The 16653-nt window shown below is 41.9% G+C and overlaps 1 protein-coding gene across 1 annotated transcript in view; it reads left to right on the plus strand.

Annotated features, from left to right (window-relative positions):
* The window catches only part of lama2 (laminin, alpha 2), a 183564-nt gene that overhangs the window by 135503 nt on the left and 31408 nt on the right, over positions 1-16653 (plus strand). The window contains exons 33-43 of the mRNA XM_079572620.1: positions 124-248; positions 368-454; positions 1260-1453; positions 2763-2905; positions 3083-3181; positions 4151-4262; positions 8937-9099; positions 12666-12744; positions 13685-13816; positions 14807-14923; positions 15105-15268. Of these exons, the coding sequence (XP_079428746.1) occupies positions 124-248; positions 368-454; positions 1260-1453; positions 2763-2905; positions 3083-3181; positions 4151-4262; positions 8937-9099; positions 12666-12744; positions 13685-13816; positions 14807-14923; positions 15105-15268 (1415 nt within the window). The remainder of the gene's footprint in view (positions 1-123; positions 249-367; positions 455-1259; positions 1454-2762; positions 2906-3082; positions 3182-4150; positions 4263-8936; positions 9100-12665; positions 12745-13684; positions 13817-14806; positions 14924-15104; positions 15269-16653) is intronic.

Consider the following 16653-nt stretch of genomic DNA (forward strand, 5'->3'; position numbering starts at 1 on the left):
TGTTCAAACACGGCAAGAAAACATGAATTACTTTCCTACATCCTTAATTAAAATATTTTTTATGTAGTTTCAATAATATCATAATTACTACCCTGAATTTGAACTGTGGTTTTGTTGCTGTAGGACTGCCAGGACAACACGGAGGGCGAGCACTGTGAGCGCTGTGCCCCAGGTTTCTATGGAATTGTCCAAGGTTTCCCTGACGACTGTAAACCCTGCGCCTGTCCTCTCCTCAATCCAGAGAACAAGTAGGAACTAACTCGTAGTGGGATATCCTACAAATGCCGTCACTGTATATTAGAATAATATAAAGTTGTCAAATTCCATTATGTGTGTTGTGTAATTAGTTGTGGTGTTATCTGTCCAGCTTCAGTCCCACCTGCGTCACCGAGGGTTACGGCGACTACAGATGCACGGCCTGTCCTGAGGGATATGAGGGCAAACACTGTGAGAGGTCAGGTGCTCCAGATTTGCCTTTGTACATTTTAATCTTTGTTTAATATCTATAATGCAGTGCTGCTTTGGCTGGATACTTTGGAGATAAGTCAGACTGAGAGACAGAGGAGAGATAGTTAATCATCTTTCTACAATTAACAAATCTATTTTTATAATGTTTGTGGTGGTGTTGTCGTCTTTTATTCCTGCTTCAAGCTAAAAGCAGATGGTGATTTTGCTCTATTCTTGAACCAGATATGGTGAAAATGTATGGAATTGTATTTATGAAAAAGTTAGGTGTTGTGAGAAGAAAGATATTTGGGTGGTACAGTGCTGCAGTGGTAAGAGCTCAGGCCGAGAAGCTAGAACTTGGCAATGGCAATATTGGGTACCTTCAAAATGACAACACAAACTACCCGGGACTAGAGGTCGGTTTATTGAACTAGTTCTCAAATATGATGCTGTTTTCAATTCAAAATCATAATAAATACAGTGTTAATGACTGGCTGGGACCCCGACCTCATAACATTGCGCTTTGGCAACCCCGGCCTCACACAGACCCCCTTAAAAAAGAGATTCTGAATCTGAGTGACTTTTGTGGTTAAAAAAGGTTAAGTAAATATCCTCCATGTTTCCCATTATCCAAAAGTTCTGCGATGATCAAGGATGCAGCAAACATTGCAGCTTCATCTTCAACTCGTCTGTACCTCTCAGTCTTCCACTCAGCCTTGTAGTGTATGACCATGGGCTACTTCAAAGAGCTCGCAAAGCATGTTTTCTTCACCATCTTTGTTTAACTTCCCTTTGCCCCGCCCACTGTGCAGGTGTGCCACCGGTTACCACGGCGACCCACGCCAGCCCGGCGGACGCTGTGAGGAGTGTAAGTGCTCGGAGTGGGGGTCGCTGCCCGGACCGTGTGACCCTGTAACGGGCCAGTGCCGCTGCAGGGACGGGGCCTCAGGGCGGGCGTGTGACCAGTGCATGGACAGGCATGTGTGTGGACCAGCTGGGATCATCTGTAAGACTAACACTGCATTTCAGTCATTTCAGTACATGAATGTGCCATACTGCCTAACGTTTCATCCAATGGATTGAAAAGAAATGCACACATTGATTTTATTATACAGGTTGCTACTATGTTACTATGTTGTACATGTTTCTGTGATATTTATTCCTTCCATTCTCATATTCAAGTTCATATTTGTACAGTTCTTACAGTGACCCTCGCCTGAGGCCATCCAACGCAGTAGTTAGTCATTTAACTTATTCTAACAATGAGTCTTCTCCTGGTTGCCACTGGAAACAGGCATCCAAAGTAGAGGCCATGTAGGCAATTATTTCACGAACATTAATTTATGACTTCTTTTCAACTCGACCATAATGGTACAGTCAATTTCAGCACTATTAACATGTCCAGAGGTAAGTGGACGAGCATGAGGGAGAGACAAAAGGGATGGGCTCCTGTTGTCCACTTTCTCCAAAAGTTGACAGTGACCATGTGGGAAGCAGCAGAAGTTATGGATGAGAGATGTTCATATGGATGTTGTTTGTGTTGATAACCAGCAATGTTACACGGTTGTGTGACCATTTTGTGTTTTTTAATAAGCTTAGAAGTTGCATTTTGCACTGTGTGATCTGCCTGTGCTGTGGATATGAAGTGTGTTGTGTTTACAAACATTTTTATGGCGCTCTGCATTATTTTGCCCCATCACAAAGTTGCAAATATTCAAGGGTTTACTGTCTAGTCCATCTAGAAGTCTTACCCAAGCACACCAGGTCTCCGAGCACCATCTTGTTTGGCATAATTTATAAATGTTTTAACGTGGGCTACTTTGTGAAATTTCGTTTGTATAGCATTCTCTGAACAACAGTCAGGATCAAGATGTGTTACCGGCAAAAAGTGTAATAACCCCACTTTGAAGCAACATAGTGCAATTTAATTCTATATATGTACAAAGCCTAAACTTGGTCATTATTTCAAAAATATTTAATACAGGATTTGATCATTAATCATATGGCGGGAAACTTAGGGGGAAAAAAACCTGTTTGCATTTAAAACCTCATTTGTGAAAAGTTGTCGTCGCACTTTGCTCTGTCATAGATGGATAAGAGCAGAAAGAGCTTTATATTATTTAATTCATCTTTGATTTCCCCCGTCAGACACTTTAATTTGGGTTATAAATCAGCTGCGGGCTCAGGAAGAGAACAGCCTTTCCCAAACACACAAACACAGTTCCACGATACCGGCCAGTGCATGAGAGTTGGATTCCTCTGCATGTGTCGTGTGAATCATCTGCTCAGAGTCGTAACGTCTGTTTTCTGCACAGCCTGTGATGACGAGTGCTCGGGCCTGCTGATCAGTGACATGGACCGGCTGTATAAAATCATCACCGAGGTCACCCTGAGCTCCCCCCTGCCGCCGCCTTACAAAATGCTCTACCGCTTTGAGAACATGACTGAAGAGCTCAAGGTAAATCTACATTTTATCCATTGATAAGGTCCATATGGCAAAGCACTGTTTGTTCCCAGCCATATTTTCCCCTGCTGCATTTCCTCTCCCCTCTGGCGGCTCCAAAGCTTAGCCTAGGGCCCAAACATGGCACACACTTCTAATTCCTATGTATATTCTTCCCACTTCTTTCTCTAGCACCTGCTGTCACCCCAGAAAGCCCCAGAAAGGTTACTGCAACTGGCCGACTCCAACCTGGGATCGCTGGTCATTGAGATTGACCAGCTCCACAGCAGGGTATAACGTATTTCTGTCATTGTCATTGTCATTGTCTGTCATCCAAAGGGGGTAACAGTAAGGCTTATGCAGTTGACGTAATAGGCTGTACTGTAGATCATAGTCTTTGCCTAGACATTTAAAGCAACCATCGCTGCCCAAAGTGCTATACACAAGTGATTTACTATAAAACACAAACAGGCACAGTTCAAATCACTAAAGTTGGGCCTAGTTTACACTTTGTTTAGCCACAATTTAGTCTGTAAATTTTCTGAACATGAATCTTTTATGGCACATTCCATACTCGTCAATTTGAACATGTAAAATCCTTATTTGAGTTATTAATATAAAGGTTTTTGGACTCTACAGGTAAATACATTGAACATAAAGTAGTCACCCAGCAGCCCCAGGAAGAGTAGTCTTTGCGTTGGTAAAGACTAATGGGAATCCTTAAATAAAGAAATAAAGCTCCATGGCTCTTCTCTTTACTTTTTTAAATATTTTTTTAGCGAACGTTAGTGTATGGACTATGTTGGCTCGTCCTCCCTAAAATGCTTTCTATAATAATTGCAGAACACTTTAAACACATTTTTATATAAAACCCTACTCTATAATGTTCATATCAACATGGTTTGAGACCATTAGGCGACTTTTTATTGTCTTTTTATAACCGCTCTTTTCTTCAGAGTAGAATAAGTGTTTTGTTATGGCACCCTTTTAGACCAATTATCTCGCTTTTCTTTGTGTGAAATGTTAAATTGAGTGTTGTCCTATGTCAATATTTCCGTACACAACAGTATTGCGCTAGAGCGTTAGCAGGAATAACAAAGTGGTAGCTGCACATTGTTTGGTATTGACTGCGTGCGCAACAATCATTACCTGTCATTCCTGTACTCCTGCTCTTTGACGTTTTACCCATATTGTTTCAGACACGAATCGATGGCACCTTGACTCATTCACCGTGTGTTTATTATTTGATTGCGCGTGCAGGCCACAAAGGTGTCAGCGGACGGGGAGCAGGTGGAGGACGACGCCGACAGGATTCACAAACGAGCCCAAGAGCTGGAGCAGTTTGTCAGGGACACACTACTGGGAGCCAACGGTAAGGCTAGCTTGTTTCTGATCAATGTTGACTCTTGTCTCATACCTGCACACCTTCATGATCGTGTGTCCGCTTAGATTACATTGTGAGTGTGTATAAACGGGCCTCTTAGGGAAGCATGGTTATTGCTTCTTAAAACAACAGGATTGTCCTAATACTAAGGAAGAGGTGAGCTAATGAGATGAGGAATTACACTCGAAGGGCTTCAGCAGTAATCACTGAAGTCATAGATCATTTTAATGACGAGTCAGAGTGGACGGCCAGTGAGGTATTGCCTGGATACAGCGCAGTTTCCCCCCAAAATATTGGCTTCTTATAAACAATTAAGATGGTAAATGTGTAATCATCTGCTTCAGTTCATCTGGAAAGCTGTTATTAAGGGAAAACATTACCAAGCAGCCACACCACTACAGTTAATCAGTCAGTTATTGAATGTTTAGTGTTTAGTTGCAGGGACATTAAAATGGTCTTCTTTGTAAGGATGACACAGATAAAACGAAGCCCTTTTTATGATTGGATTTTGTAAGATATAAGTAGTGACGGAAAGTAGTTGAAAAGGGACAAAAATACCCACGTCCTTAAAAAATATGCATCTTTTTACACAAATTAAATACAAATATCCCTAGCACTTAACAGCAGTGATAGCATTGAAACAGGATGGTTATAGAATGATACCTGAAAGTGCTCAAGTCAATCAATATGACTAATCCTGACTCTAACCCTGATCCAATTGAAATACTGTAAACAACCTCTTTTTTGCAAAGCTGCCCAGTATCAATTTATATATTTGACTATAATAAAAGCCAACTATTCTTGGTACATTTGCACAATTATACAAAAGTTAACACCATCAACGCGACAATTTCACAACTCCCACCAGCAGGCAGACCTCTCCATTCCCCTCCCTCTCTCTCTCTCTCTGAGTCTGCTTGTTAGCTCCGTAATGGACTCCTCTCCAGAATGGCCAGCGTCCAGCGGCGTGCGCGTTGTGCCAGATGCTAGTGCTAAGTGCGGCCCGAACAACAAAGACCGAGCTAATGCTGCGATCCAACAGGCGGCACCAGGATAATAGGCTCAGCAGCAGAGAAGGGAGTAAGAGGGTCTGGAGAGGAGGCCTGCGTGCTGGAGACAAGCTGAAATCTGCCGTGTCCCTTGGTCTTTGGCGTTTGTGCACCAGCGAGCGTAGAGTCACAGATTAGATACGCCACACTGACAGATGATTAACAAACTCTCCAAAACAGTGCTACGCTTTACAATTACTCTGGTAACATTGTGTTCAAGATTTGGTGATTTAAATGAGATTGAATCAACCTCTACTCGTTTAAACTAATGAGCTTAGATTAATCCGTACAAAGCATCTAAAAAATGTTTGTTTGGGAATGATTAAAAACTAAAAAGGCTTTTGAAACGGCTAATACTGTATATTATCAGTGATCTACCTGCTTTTGTTAGGAGTAAAGGAAATAAGTGTACTAATTGTAAAGAAGACATTTGTTTCCTGAATTAGTCAATATCAGCAGCTTAATTTCCCTCCCATTCAAAGCTCTAAGTGTTTTGCCTGATCTGGCCCAGTTCCCGTGGGCATAAGCATCTCCCTTTCAGAGCGTCCACAAACAGAGGAAGTGTCCGCCTCTGTGTTCTGCACTGTTCAAATCATTTGTTTGTTTGATTATGCAACTTTTACGGATGAAAAAGACTACATTAACCGCTCCCGGCTCTGGCCCACTGCCTAATCACGCTGTTATTATGAGGGCCGCAAAAAAAGAGCTTTTCTGTGTAGCTTACTGGATGATTGAGAGTAGCAATTACAGTCTTAATTAGCAGCTATCACATCGGCATACATGCACACACACTCAGAGTAAAGAAATACAGCGCGCCCTTCTCTCGCCTCGAGCTCCTGTGTCGAATCGATACAGTAATATGATGCAATGCACGTTTTAAGTGTTTAATTGCCTTTTAAATCCTGACTGTAATTATACGGCACACGCACTCCCATACCAACGCATATATACACAGTCCAGCTGCTCATTAGGCTGCCTCAGCTTTTAATCATCACATGTTTACATTTCAAATGGAGAGCAGAACACGGACACAAGATCGAACTTTTCTAAATTTCAACTTTGTTTTTTGTTATTTCATGATCCAGTTCTTTGTTTGTACCAAAAAAGCTCAGTTCAGTTCAGTCAATTCTGCCACTTTATTGTCGAGCACATAGATATTCCAAACTGAGTTACCCCCAAACCCTAGGTGCAAAAGGACAATAGTTAAAATAGAAATGCAGATAGGATATACATACAGTACAGTACCTTATACAGAGCAATATGCATCTTCAAAAGAGTGGGGCTTGCATCGAGGGGCTCGATGCAAGTTAGCCATTTTACACTCACTACTTCCACCTCAGGTCATACATGTAAGTGCACCTTCTATTTTAAGCTTTTGCATGACGGCAATTCGGACCCGAAGTAATACAGTTTTGAGTGACAGTGCAGGATTCTAGCAGCAGTTGTGGTGAATAGATCTGGGCTCATTTTGCACATTAGGACATTGCTGGAACATGTAGAGGGAGGAAAATACATTTTATCATTTTTAAACTCTGTATAGTCCCTTTAATACACTTGTTTCACAAATGTTTCTGATCATCAAGCCAATTTTTAAATTACTCAAGGACATTCCCAATGAATACAAAATGCAGTTTGTTAAGAGATTATCACATTTTTTAAGGGAAAGAAAAATCCAGTGGCCCTGTGTGAAAAGTATGTGCCTTAATAACCTTAACTGGATGCAGCAATAACTGAGGTCAAGCGTTTGCGATAACTGGTGATGAGTTTGTTACATCGCTGAGGATGGATTCTAGCTCACTGTTCTTTGCAGAATTAGTTTAATTCATCCATAATGGATGTGGATGAACTTCCCTTTTAAGGTCACACCACCGCATCCGGATTGGACTTAAGTCCGGACTTTGACCAGGCCACTCCAAAACTTTAAATGGTAAATGGTCTCAACTTACATAGCGCTTTTCCACCTACATTAGGCACTCAAAGCGCTTTACAGCGCTTTACTCTCATTCATACACCAGTGTACGCAGACACTGTGCAATGTGGGTGAAGTGTCTTGCACCAAGGACACAACGACAGTGTGCACCTTCTCATGAGACGACCCGCTCTACCATCTGCGCCACTGTCCCCCTACTTTAATTGGTTCTTTCTGAACCGTTCAGAAGTGTATTTGTTTGTATGTTTGGGATTCTTGTCCTGCTGCATGGCCAAAGAGCGCTGGAGCTTGAGTGCGTGAACTGATAGCCGGACGTCTGTCCTCCAGGAGTTCCTGGTAGAATTCATTATTCCATCAATGACAGCAGGTTGTCCAGGTCTTAAAGCAGCAATGTTTTTTGGCAAATGAGAGACGGGCTGTTGCCTTCTTATTTGCCAGCAGTGATTTTCACCTAGGTTGAGTCTTGATCACTGACTTTGACACGGGGCTCAGTCAGATGTTCTGGGTTCTTTGATGACCTCCTGGATTAGTCGTTCTGGGTTCTTTCTCCTGGATAAGTCATTGTTTCACTCTTGGAGTCATTTTGTGGCGTTATAGGTTTTCTTATGAGATTTTGTAGCCTACTTTATTAGTCTGACTGACTATTAGTCTAAATGTGAACAAACTTGGTGGTAATCAGGCCAATAAAACTTTAAAAAAAAAAAACTGGCTATTCACAGCTAATCACAGAGGGGGCATTGACATTTTCACACAGAGCCAGGAAGGTTTGGATTTTTCTTTCTCTTAATAAATGTGATCATCATTTGGAAACTGCATTTTGTATTCACTGAGAATATCCTTGTGTGATATTAAAATTGATGTGATGATCGGAAACATTTAAGTGTGATAAATATAGACAAATGTAAGAAATCAGGAAGGGGGCAAATACTTTTTCAAGACACTGTACCAGTTTACAGAGCAGAAATGTGCAGCTACGACAATTACCATTCCACTTCAACTAGCAATGCAACTGTCCCAATAATAAACCACGATCATTCTGTCACTTAGTGTTTTAAAAATCTTGCAGATGGTTATTATCCAAAATGAGCGCCAGTCTTTGCCCTCACTCATTTTCATCAGCGATTGAACCTTCTGAGTAAACGTGCTCCAGTGGTGGTAAACAGACTGTATGGTGTTTGACTGTGAGCGTATGAGGCTCTGCATGTGTCCGCGTTAAGGAAACCAGATCAAATGCCTGCTGCTCTTTAGAGGATTTGACACATGCAGTGGAGAAATAAGGAAGATGGCAGCAAAACAGAAATAACAGTAGACTGTGGGGAAAGGGACACCACTAATGATGAAGCTGGGAGACAGTGCGTTACAACTGAGCCCAAAGGAAACGCAGTCAAATGGGCCAAGACTATAAGAACCAAACTGTGTCTATAAGATGGCAGGCAGACTTTTCACAGCTCACCAAAAGTGCCCGAAGCTCTTTGTATTTTTCATCGTGATTACCATTTACATCTGCTGAAAAGTGTAGGACAATAGAGCAACCTGGTATTCTCAAAGTCTTTCAAAATGTTCTGGAGCTGATTGGCGTTCGCTATGGAGTTATATATCTAAAAATCCACAAATGTATTTCTCTATAGCCACTCAATATATGAATGACAAGGATTTCATTTGTACTTGTATTTATTTTTCCAGACCTGCAGTTGAAGGCCTTGGAGTTGAACAAGACCCTGTCGCGTAAAGATGGCGCTCCAGACAAAAGCCTGAGCCAGATGAAGGAGGAGATCGCGGCCATGCTCGCCGAGATGAGAGCGCGGCACCTGGGAGGGAAGAGGGGCATCGCTGACCAAGAAATGGAGTAAGTTTATACATGTACAAGAAAGAGCAGCCGATATATCAGCTAATGTACATCATTATCTTTTATGTTCCGTTAGATTTATTGTCAATGCTACCACATGTAAAGGCCACACAGTGGATGACTGTCAAATAGTCAATAACTGTCAATGTACAATAGGAAAGGGGAGAAAGGGAGAGTTCATCTTCCTGGTGATTGAAGCTGTCCTTCAGTCAGTTGGACCTTGAACGAAATACAACAGTCTTACACAGTCCACTTAGAAGAGCACAGTCCAACTCAGTGGTCAAAGAGCATGCCATGGGCTTTACAAGTAGGGACAGGAGCCTTGGTTAGATTAGCTCCTGGCTCGGATATTCCGACTGCACTGGCTCTTCTGTTTTCTGTCCTACTGCTTGGTTTTGTAGGGATCTGGAGCAAAACTTTTCATCAAACACTGTTTCTGTTTAAAAATGTGGTTTTGCCAACTCAGGCCGAGCAAAAAACTCTGCCATCCAGTCAACAAAGACTCAACAGAACCACACAAAATGGCACACAGATATTCAGACGCAAACAAAAGACACCGCAATTCACAAAAAGAGACACAAAACACTTTAGTTTTGGGAGAGAGAAGCTTCTGCAAAAATCATCATGTTTCTACATTACCAAGATTTTATTTTTTTTGCAGCATCAGCTAATGCGCTATCCATATCATTCATTTGTCATGACTGTTTTTTTTTAGACTTTTTCTAACAGTGTAAATGTGCCAGAAGTTGCCAAATGGTTACTGTCCATCTGCAGTCCCTGGCAAGAATTATTGACGGTTATAGAAAGATTTAACTTTATGGTTAGTTAAGTATTAAAATGAGGCTAATCTTATTGCAGTGTTCAACATTGAACATAGTTATGGTGTTTTGTGTAGCCGTTTTACAAGTTCACATGGGTCACTCCCACACAACGCCAAAACTAACAATCTGACTGTTGTCTCACACTGAAGCTGCACACAGATGTTGTTTTTGTTAAGTGGGCTCGCAAAATAGCTTCATATTTTTGCTAAAGTAGCATAATGTCTTGTTTTCCATGGGAATAATAGTTTAATTAATACAATAAATGGCACTGTGGCCGTGGCAGGTAGGGGGTGAAGGGGTGTGGTGGGGCTTTGGGGGGCACACACAGATGTTCTGCTGCTGCTGAAGGAGGATTGGAACCATTAAACATTTCTGCTTAGGGCACCAAAATGGCTTGCAATGGCCCTGGCCAAATACTGTAAATACTGACTAATTATAGTAGTCGGTCATAAAGTCAATTCATTGAAGTCCTATGAACGAGTAGGATTTGTACGGTATTTTTGTAAAGAACGTTTTTCTTTTGTTCAAATATTTGTGAAAGAGAAATGTAATTCTCAAAAAGCTAGACAAAAAGTATAACATTTTCAGCATAGAAGAAGTATAGAAAGAATGTACAAAATACTTCTATATTTCTACTTCTTTAGAATTTCTAAACTAAATGACCTTTAATTTAAAGGGGCTGGAAGCAAGTTTGCCATTTTATACTCACTACTGCCACCTCAGGCCATATGTGTAACTGCACCTTCTATATTAAGCTCGTGCATGACGGCAATTCGGGTGACTGTACAGGATTTTAGAGGCTGTTGTGGTGAACAGGTCTGGGCTCATTCTCTCTTTAACCTATGGATTGTTTTGATTTGATGATATCTGAGACAAAACAGGATTTGTTATTGTCACCATATCTCCCAGCCTAGAATTAGAATTTTCACTAAATAAATATTTTTCTGGGATCATTGGCTTTACAGTTGATTCAAAATGTCATTTCCACTCACACCCTCATTTGATGCCTTAATAATTAGCACATTACTTCTAACTGAAAGCTATTTTCGCACTCGGCCTTAATTAAGACTTGCTGGATTCAGCGTCCCCTTGTTGACAGCTCCTTCAGTCTGGGGACTTTATTTTCCGAAGGTAACGATTTGATTTGTAAAACTTTAATGAACCCTATGGAGGAAAGACAACAAGTCGAAAACATAATGCCGTTATACAGTGCCAATGCTCAAAATATAACTTTGTTTATCAGTGAGATGTTTGGAGTTGGTGCATTCCCTGAGGCTCTGTAGAAATCGTCCTATCAAATACACACTGACAGATACATCTAGTTTTTCCATGTGACTTACTGTCTCCATGACTTTCTCGCCCCTGACGCTCGCCTATACGTCTCTCCCTGAGGCAATACTTTTAATTAACTGCACGACCTCGTCAACAGCTACCGCAGCAGAGACAGACGGACAAGAGAAGGATTGAGCGAAAAAGGCTGAGATCTGGTTAAACAGAAAATGGAGGCTCAGGGGCATGGAGTGAGAACAAGAGGGGAGTTTAATGTCAGATAATATGCAGCAAATAAAAGAGATTGATATGATGTTCTAGCAAAGTATCAAATGCAATGTTAATGCACAGCCCCGCCAACCTGATGGTGCTGGAAGTCAAAATCCCATACAAAATCTCTATAAACCTTTAGAAAAATATGAATATTGCGAGTTTAAAAAGAGGGATGGCTACTAATCAGCCTGTGTTAGCTCACAGGCATAAATCACTACATTTTAAATTTAAGCTTTATCTAAAGCTTTATAAACCGAAAAGTATTTGGTATTTTCTCTCCTGTAGCCTGTAGCCTCCGTGTGCCTTTAAACTCTTACCATTTTAATTTTTTAAAAAGTCTATGGAGATTTTAGTGGGATTTTCACTTTTATTTGTGTAAATGTAGTGACGTTGCTACTTTATAGAATTTGCTGATTAAGGGCTTGTGTTGCTGCTGCTCAAGGTGCTTCCTCCTCTTCCCTCTGCTCCACACTCTCCTCCACACACCGCAGAGTTAGGGGGACAAAGCGGAGGATTCTCTGTGATTGGTCAAAGAGCCGTCTTCTTATCTAAACAGAGTACTAAATGGTGATCTATGGTGATCTACCCTGATGGAAAGTTTCTCAGCTTTGCACCAGGGTTAATGCTAAACTTACCCCGCTAACTCGGTAATGATGTACAGAAGTTTGCCTGTTGACCTTCTTCCTCTTACAAACTGAAACATTTCAAATAAATACATAAATAAAATGTTTGCTCTTTGTCATAAGCTCATCAGATACAAACTCTCCTCTGACGTACGCAGTGATCTGACTTCTTCTACCGCGCCTTGTTTAGTGCCACTTTTGTCTCTTGCTTTTAATGATCAAATCTGCCACATGTCACTTTACATTAGCGCGTGTAGCCACATCGCTCTCTCTCCAATTCCAGGGTTGATTCGCACACACACACACACACATTTAAACATACACACACATATACGCACACGCTGCAGAGTTATGATAGCTAAAATGTTTTACAGCGCTACACTCCTATCTAAGTCTGCCTCGGGCCTCAATGCTGGAGAATCTGCAATTTGGCGCCAGCGTTTCAACATCCGATAGTACGAACTGATTACTGTGTCTGCGCAGATTTCATTTCGGCTTCATGTCTTTGGTGTTGTTAAATAATGGTTGTGTAGCGTAAAAAGAGCAAATGTGTTCATCATGTTGTGTTTTTTGTCTGCAGGCTGGCGGAGGAGCTGTACCAGCGAGTTAAGAGGATGTTCGGTGACCCCCATCAGGCCACGGAGGACCTCAAAGCTGAAGTACTATTTTTAATAGTAGTAGTAGTCATTGTCATAGTAGTGTTTGTGCTTCACAACTAGAAGCTGCTGGGTTTGACCCCCTGGCAAGGCCTTGCTTGAATGTTCCCCCCATGTGTGCGACCACTAAAAACATGTACAATAAGTTCCGCTCTGGGGCCAGGACTCCCTTGATAAAGAGATTCTTAATCTCAATGGGACTTTCCTGGTTAAATAATGCTCACAATCCTACAGTACATGGATGATTTGACCTGTTGTGCTGTAATACCTGCTCATGAGTTGATCACAGGACAGTATAAATAGGTAGCGTTCCCACTTTTCTAGAATGTCACGTCTTAATTTCAGTTGGAGCAGGGGTCGATACAAGTCAAAGCGAGGGACACAGTGAATGTGATTGTGCCACATTCATCTTATGGCCGTCCTTTCATCTGACCAATATCAAGTACATCATTTGAACATTGTCTCCACTTTTTGACACCTTTGAGACATGTGATTGATACTGTATGTGCAGAGAGGAGACTTTGAACTTTGTGTCAGTTGTTGTTTGGATAGGCCTCCCTCAACTCCCTGAGCTTTAGGGGAGGTGAGAAACATCAAAATGAAAATTGAGTAGCTTCACCCAGCCATTAGAGAGATATTAACCATAAACCATGTCCAACCTTCAGCATTTGTTGCCATAGTTACCACCTCAGAATTTTTAGCTTCATCAAACTCATTTTAAAATACACAACCTATTAGATAAAAAATACTTCATATTTGTACTTTTTGCGGGCTCCACCTGCATCCATTACTAAACCCAGTTTACAGAACACTTTTTTCATTTGTGTTTGTCACAGCGACTGGACATTTCTGTTACATAAACATTTTTGTTCGGGACTGAAAAAAATGCTAAAGTTTAAAAGGTTGTTTCTATTTTTATTCATTCATTTATTTATTTTTTCAGATCAAAGGGAAACTTTCCGACCATGAGGGTAAGCTCCAGGAGGCCCAAGAGCTGCTGAACGAAGCCCAGGGGAAGACCCGCGAGGCTGGGGCGCTGGCACAACAAAACCACGCCAACCTCACTGCGCTGGAGGTACGCTACACAAAAATACACTTTCTATTTCTCTTCCTTCATTAAATGCTTGACCAGAGTGACATTATCTGAACAAAATAACTATCATTCCTGCTACACAATTTGACTATAGAGCATTCCATGCATTACCTTTTCAAACTCCTTGTTTCTTTTTCACTTAAACAAAAGTCTTCCAAACAAAGGAACATTCATCACTGAGCTTTTTGTATTACAACAGCATGGAAGTCCCAGTTTTGCTGTAAATTTTTATCTTTGTATAGCTTGTCTCTTTGACCTTGAAATGTTCTGCTGCTCCAAAGGAACACTAACGTGCTCTAAAGAATGCGAGCAAAGCACACACCAAGGTTACAGCACATTTATAATAAAACTTGTTAATTGTGCCCCCTGACCTCTTAAGATTACAAGTAACTAGAAGCCTTCTGGAGCCTTTCAAAGCTGTTGGGCTGGAAGTTCGTTTCACTGAATTTCTGTGGTATTGTGAAGAAGCAAGGCTAGTGGTAAAGGTGTAAAGAAAGACCAAGGTTGTAGTAGAATACACTGAGGTCACGCTGTTGCAGAATCAGATGTGTCGCGCACATACAGTATGTCGTTTTCATTATGAGTTATGAATTATGAGATGGAAATTCAAGTGGTTTTTACAGGTTTTTACATTTTTCTTTGGTCCTTTTATAGAAATATACGATTATCTTTCAAATGTGCCGATGTGAAAATAACATATTATCTACATGTGGTAGAGTTGACAGTGAATCTAACTGAGCAGAACTGAATAAATATGATAAAAAATGCAACATAACTGTTAGTCTTATGCTTTGTTGATGTCTGAAATGTGTGAAGTTCAGTTAACTTTATCAAAGCACACAACTCTGTCACACGGCTCTGTAAACAAATGGAGGCACATTGTGGAGCTGGTGATTTACTGTGTACAAATGAAAAGGGATTGTGCTATAAGCCTTTTCACACCTTTAATGACTTGTGCTTGTACTTCTCCAGAGAAAGCGGAATGCCGTGGCTTCAGTCCAGCAGATGACACAGGACGTGTTGGGAGAGGGAGAGAACCTACTGGTCGACGCCAACAATCTCTCAGACGAAATCAACAAGGGGCTGGAGGTACAGAGCAATAAGGGAGAGGGTTTTATGTCATGCTTTTGAAGATATTTGTGGTGGTGGTGGTGGTGGTGGTGACGATGATAATGGTGTTGCATTTCTTTTTCAAGTAGAAGTAAAAGTTGTATTAAAAGTAAAAAATTAAAAGTTGAATTTTGGGAAACCTTTCCACTTGTCTGTGCAGGAGTTGGAGGAAATGCAGGCTGAGCTGGACCCTCTTCACGACCAGCTGGATGCCAAAGTGTCCCGTCTCACTGATGGATTGGGCGGAGGCAGGCTGGCCAGTCATGTGACCGAGGCAGAGGACTACGCCAAGCAGCTCAACGAGTCTGCAGCTATACTCGACAGGTACTCATGCCACCCAGGACCAGAGATTTATGACTGAAACAAGTCGCAGGGTCTGCTTCGTAGTGATACCAAAGCCCTTCAGATTGGAAATAGTGACATTTTCGTTAAAATAGAGTTTGTGCAGAGGGTATTTAGTTTGAAAACCAGGGTGTTGTTGACATTCTATTTCCTGTGCGGTGCGATCTGGGGCCCGATCTTGTGTCTCAAAATACAGATGATAGTGTAACATTTTGCGCTTAGTAGGCGCACACTTTGTGAGCTTGCCACTCCAGACTTAGCGCATTTAAGTGGGTGGAGACACACCTTTTCCTCCAACCAGATCGATTCCGTGGCCTGGAGAGGGGTTGTGGGGGAGTGAGGGTTGAAGATGTGCATTTGTTTTGTTTCGCGTTCACACCAAGCAGACGCTGTAGCTCTTTCTCTCTCTCTCTCTCTCTCTCTCTCTCTCTCTCTCTCTCTCTCTCTCTCTCTCTCTCTCTCTCTCTCTCTCTCGACATGAACATTGTTTAGCTCAATGGGGTAAATAAAGTTTTTAGTTTGACCTGTGAGAGCCTTAAGGAGGAACACAAGGCAGCGCGATGTAAACGAGGAAATTAATGTCAGCGGTGCTCCATCAGAGCTTCACCTCCTCTTGTGACGCCCTCTCACAAGTGGCGAAGGCGCAAAGCACATAGCTCTACCACTCTGAAAATAATTCACCAAGAGGCTGCGCCCCTCCGTGGCCTCTGAAGTGTGAAGCTTGATCTGGCCGTACTCGGGCGGAGCTGAAAATGGAGGTGATCCATATTTTTGTCGGGGCGGAACGGAGAGGCGACAGAGACCCAAGGAGCAGAGAGCAGGATGTGGAATGTTGAAATGAATGAAAACAATTAAAATAGCAACGCATGTGCTGCGGAGAGTGGGGCGGAGAAGGGCGGGGCAAGCACAGAGAATGTGGAATGTGGGGGTCAGCCTGCATACAGTAGCTCCTCATCATTCGGGCGCTCATAAAAACATTGCTTACAACAACTGCAGACACACTGGATGTGAGCAGCAAGACCCAGAGGACCTGCAGAGCAGAGGTCCTAGCTCTACACGTCCAAAACCAGGCTCCCCCTGAGAAGAACCGGAGACTACAAGTCGGCCAAATGGTTATTGAGGCGCTGAAGTCAAATCACGGACAGATAAAACTAGCCAACAGGAACCTTCTAAAGAGGATTAACGAGATAGAGCTGATGGACACAAAGGAGGAGCAGAAGAACTTCAAGAGACCTCAATATCAAGTGAGTAAATATTATGAGAGTGTTACAGACAGAATCCACACTCTCCAAGACTCACCGTGTTTAAAGAGGGTTCAGGACAAGAAACAGCTTGTGAGACAGCTACAGTAGATCTAGACACTACAG

The sequence above is a fragment of the Gobius niger genome (assembly GCF_951799975.1).
Source record: "Gobius niger genome assembly, chromosome: 15".
NCBI classification, from domain to species: Eukaryota; Metazoa; Chordata; class Actinopteri; order Gobiiformes; family Gobiidae; genus Gobius; species Gobius niger.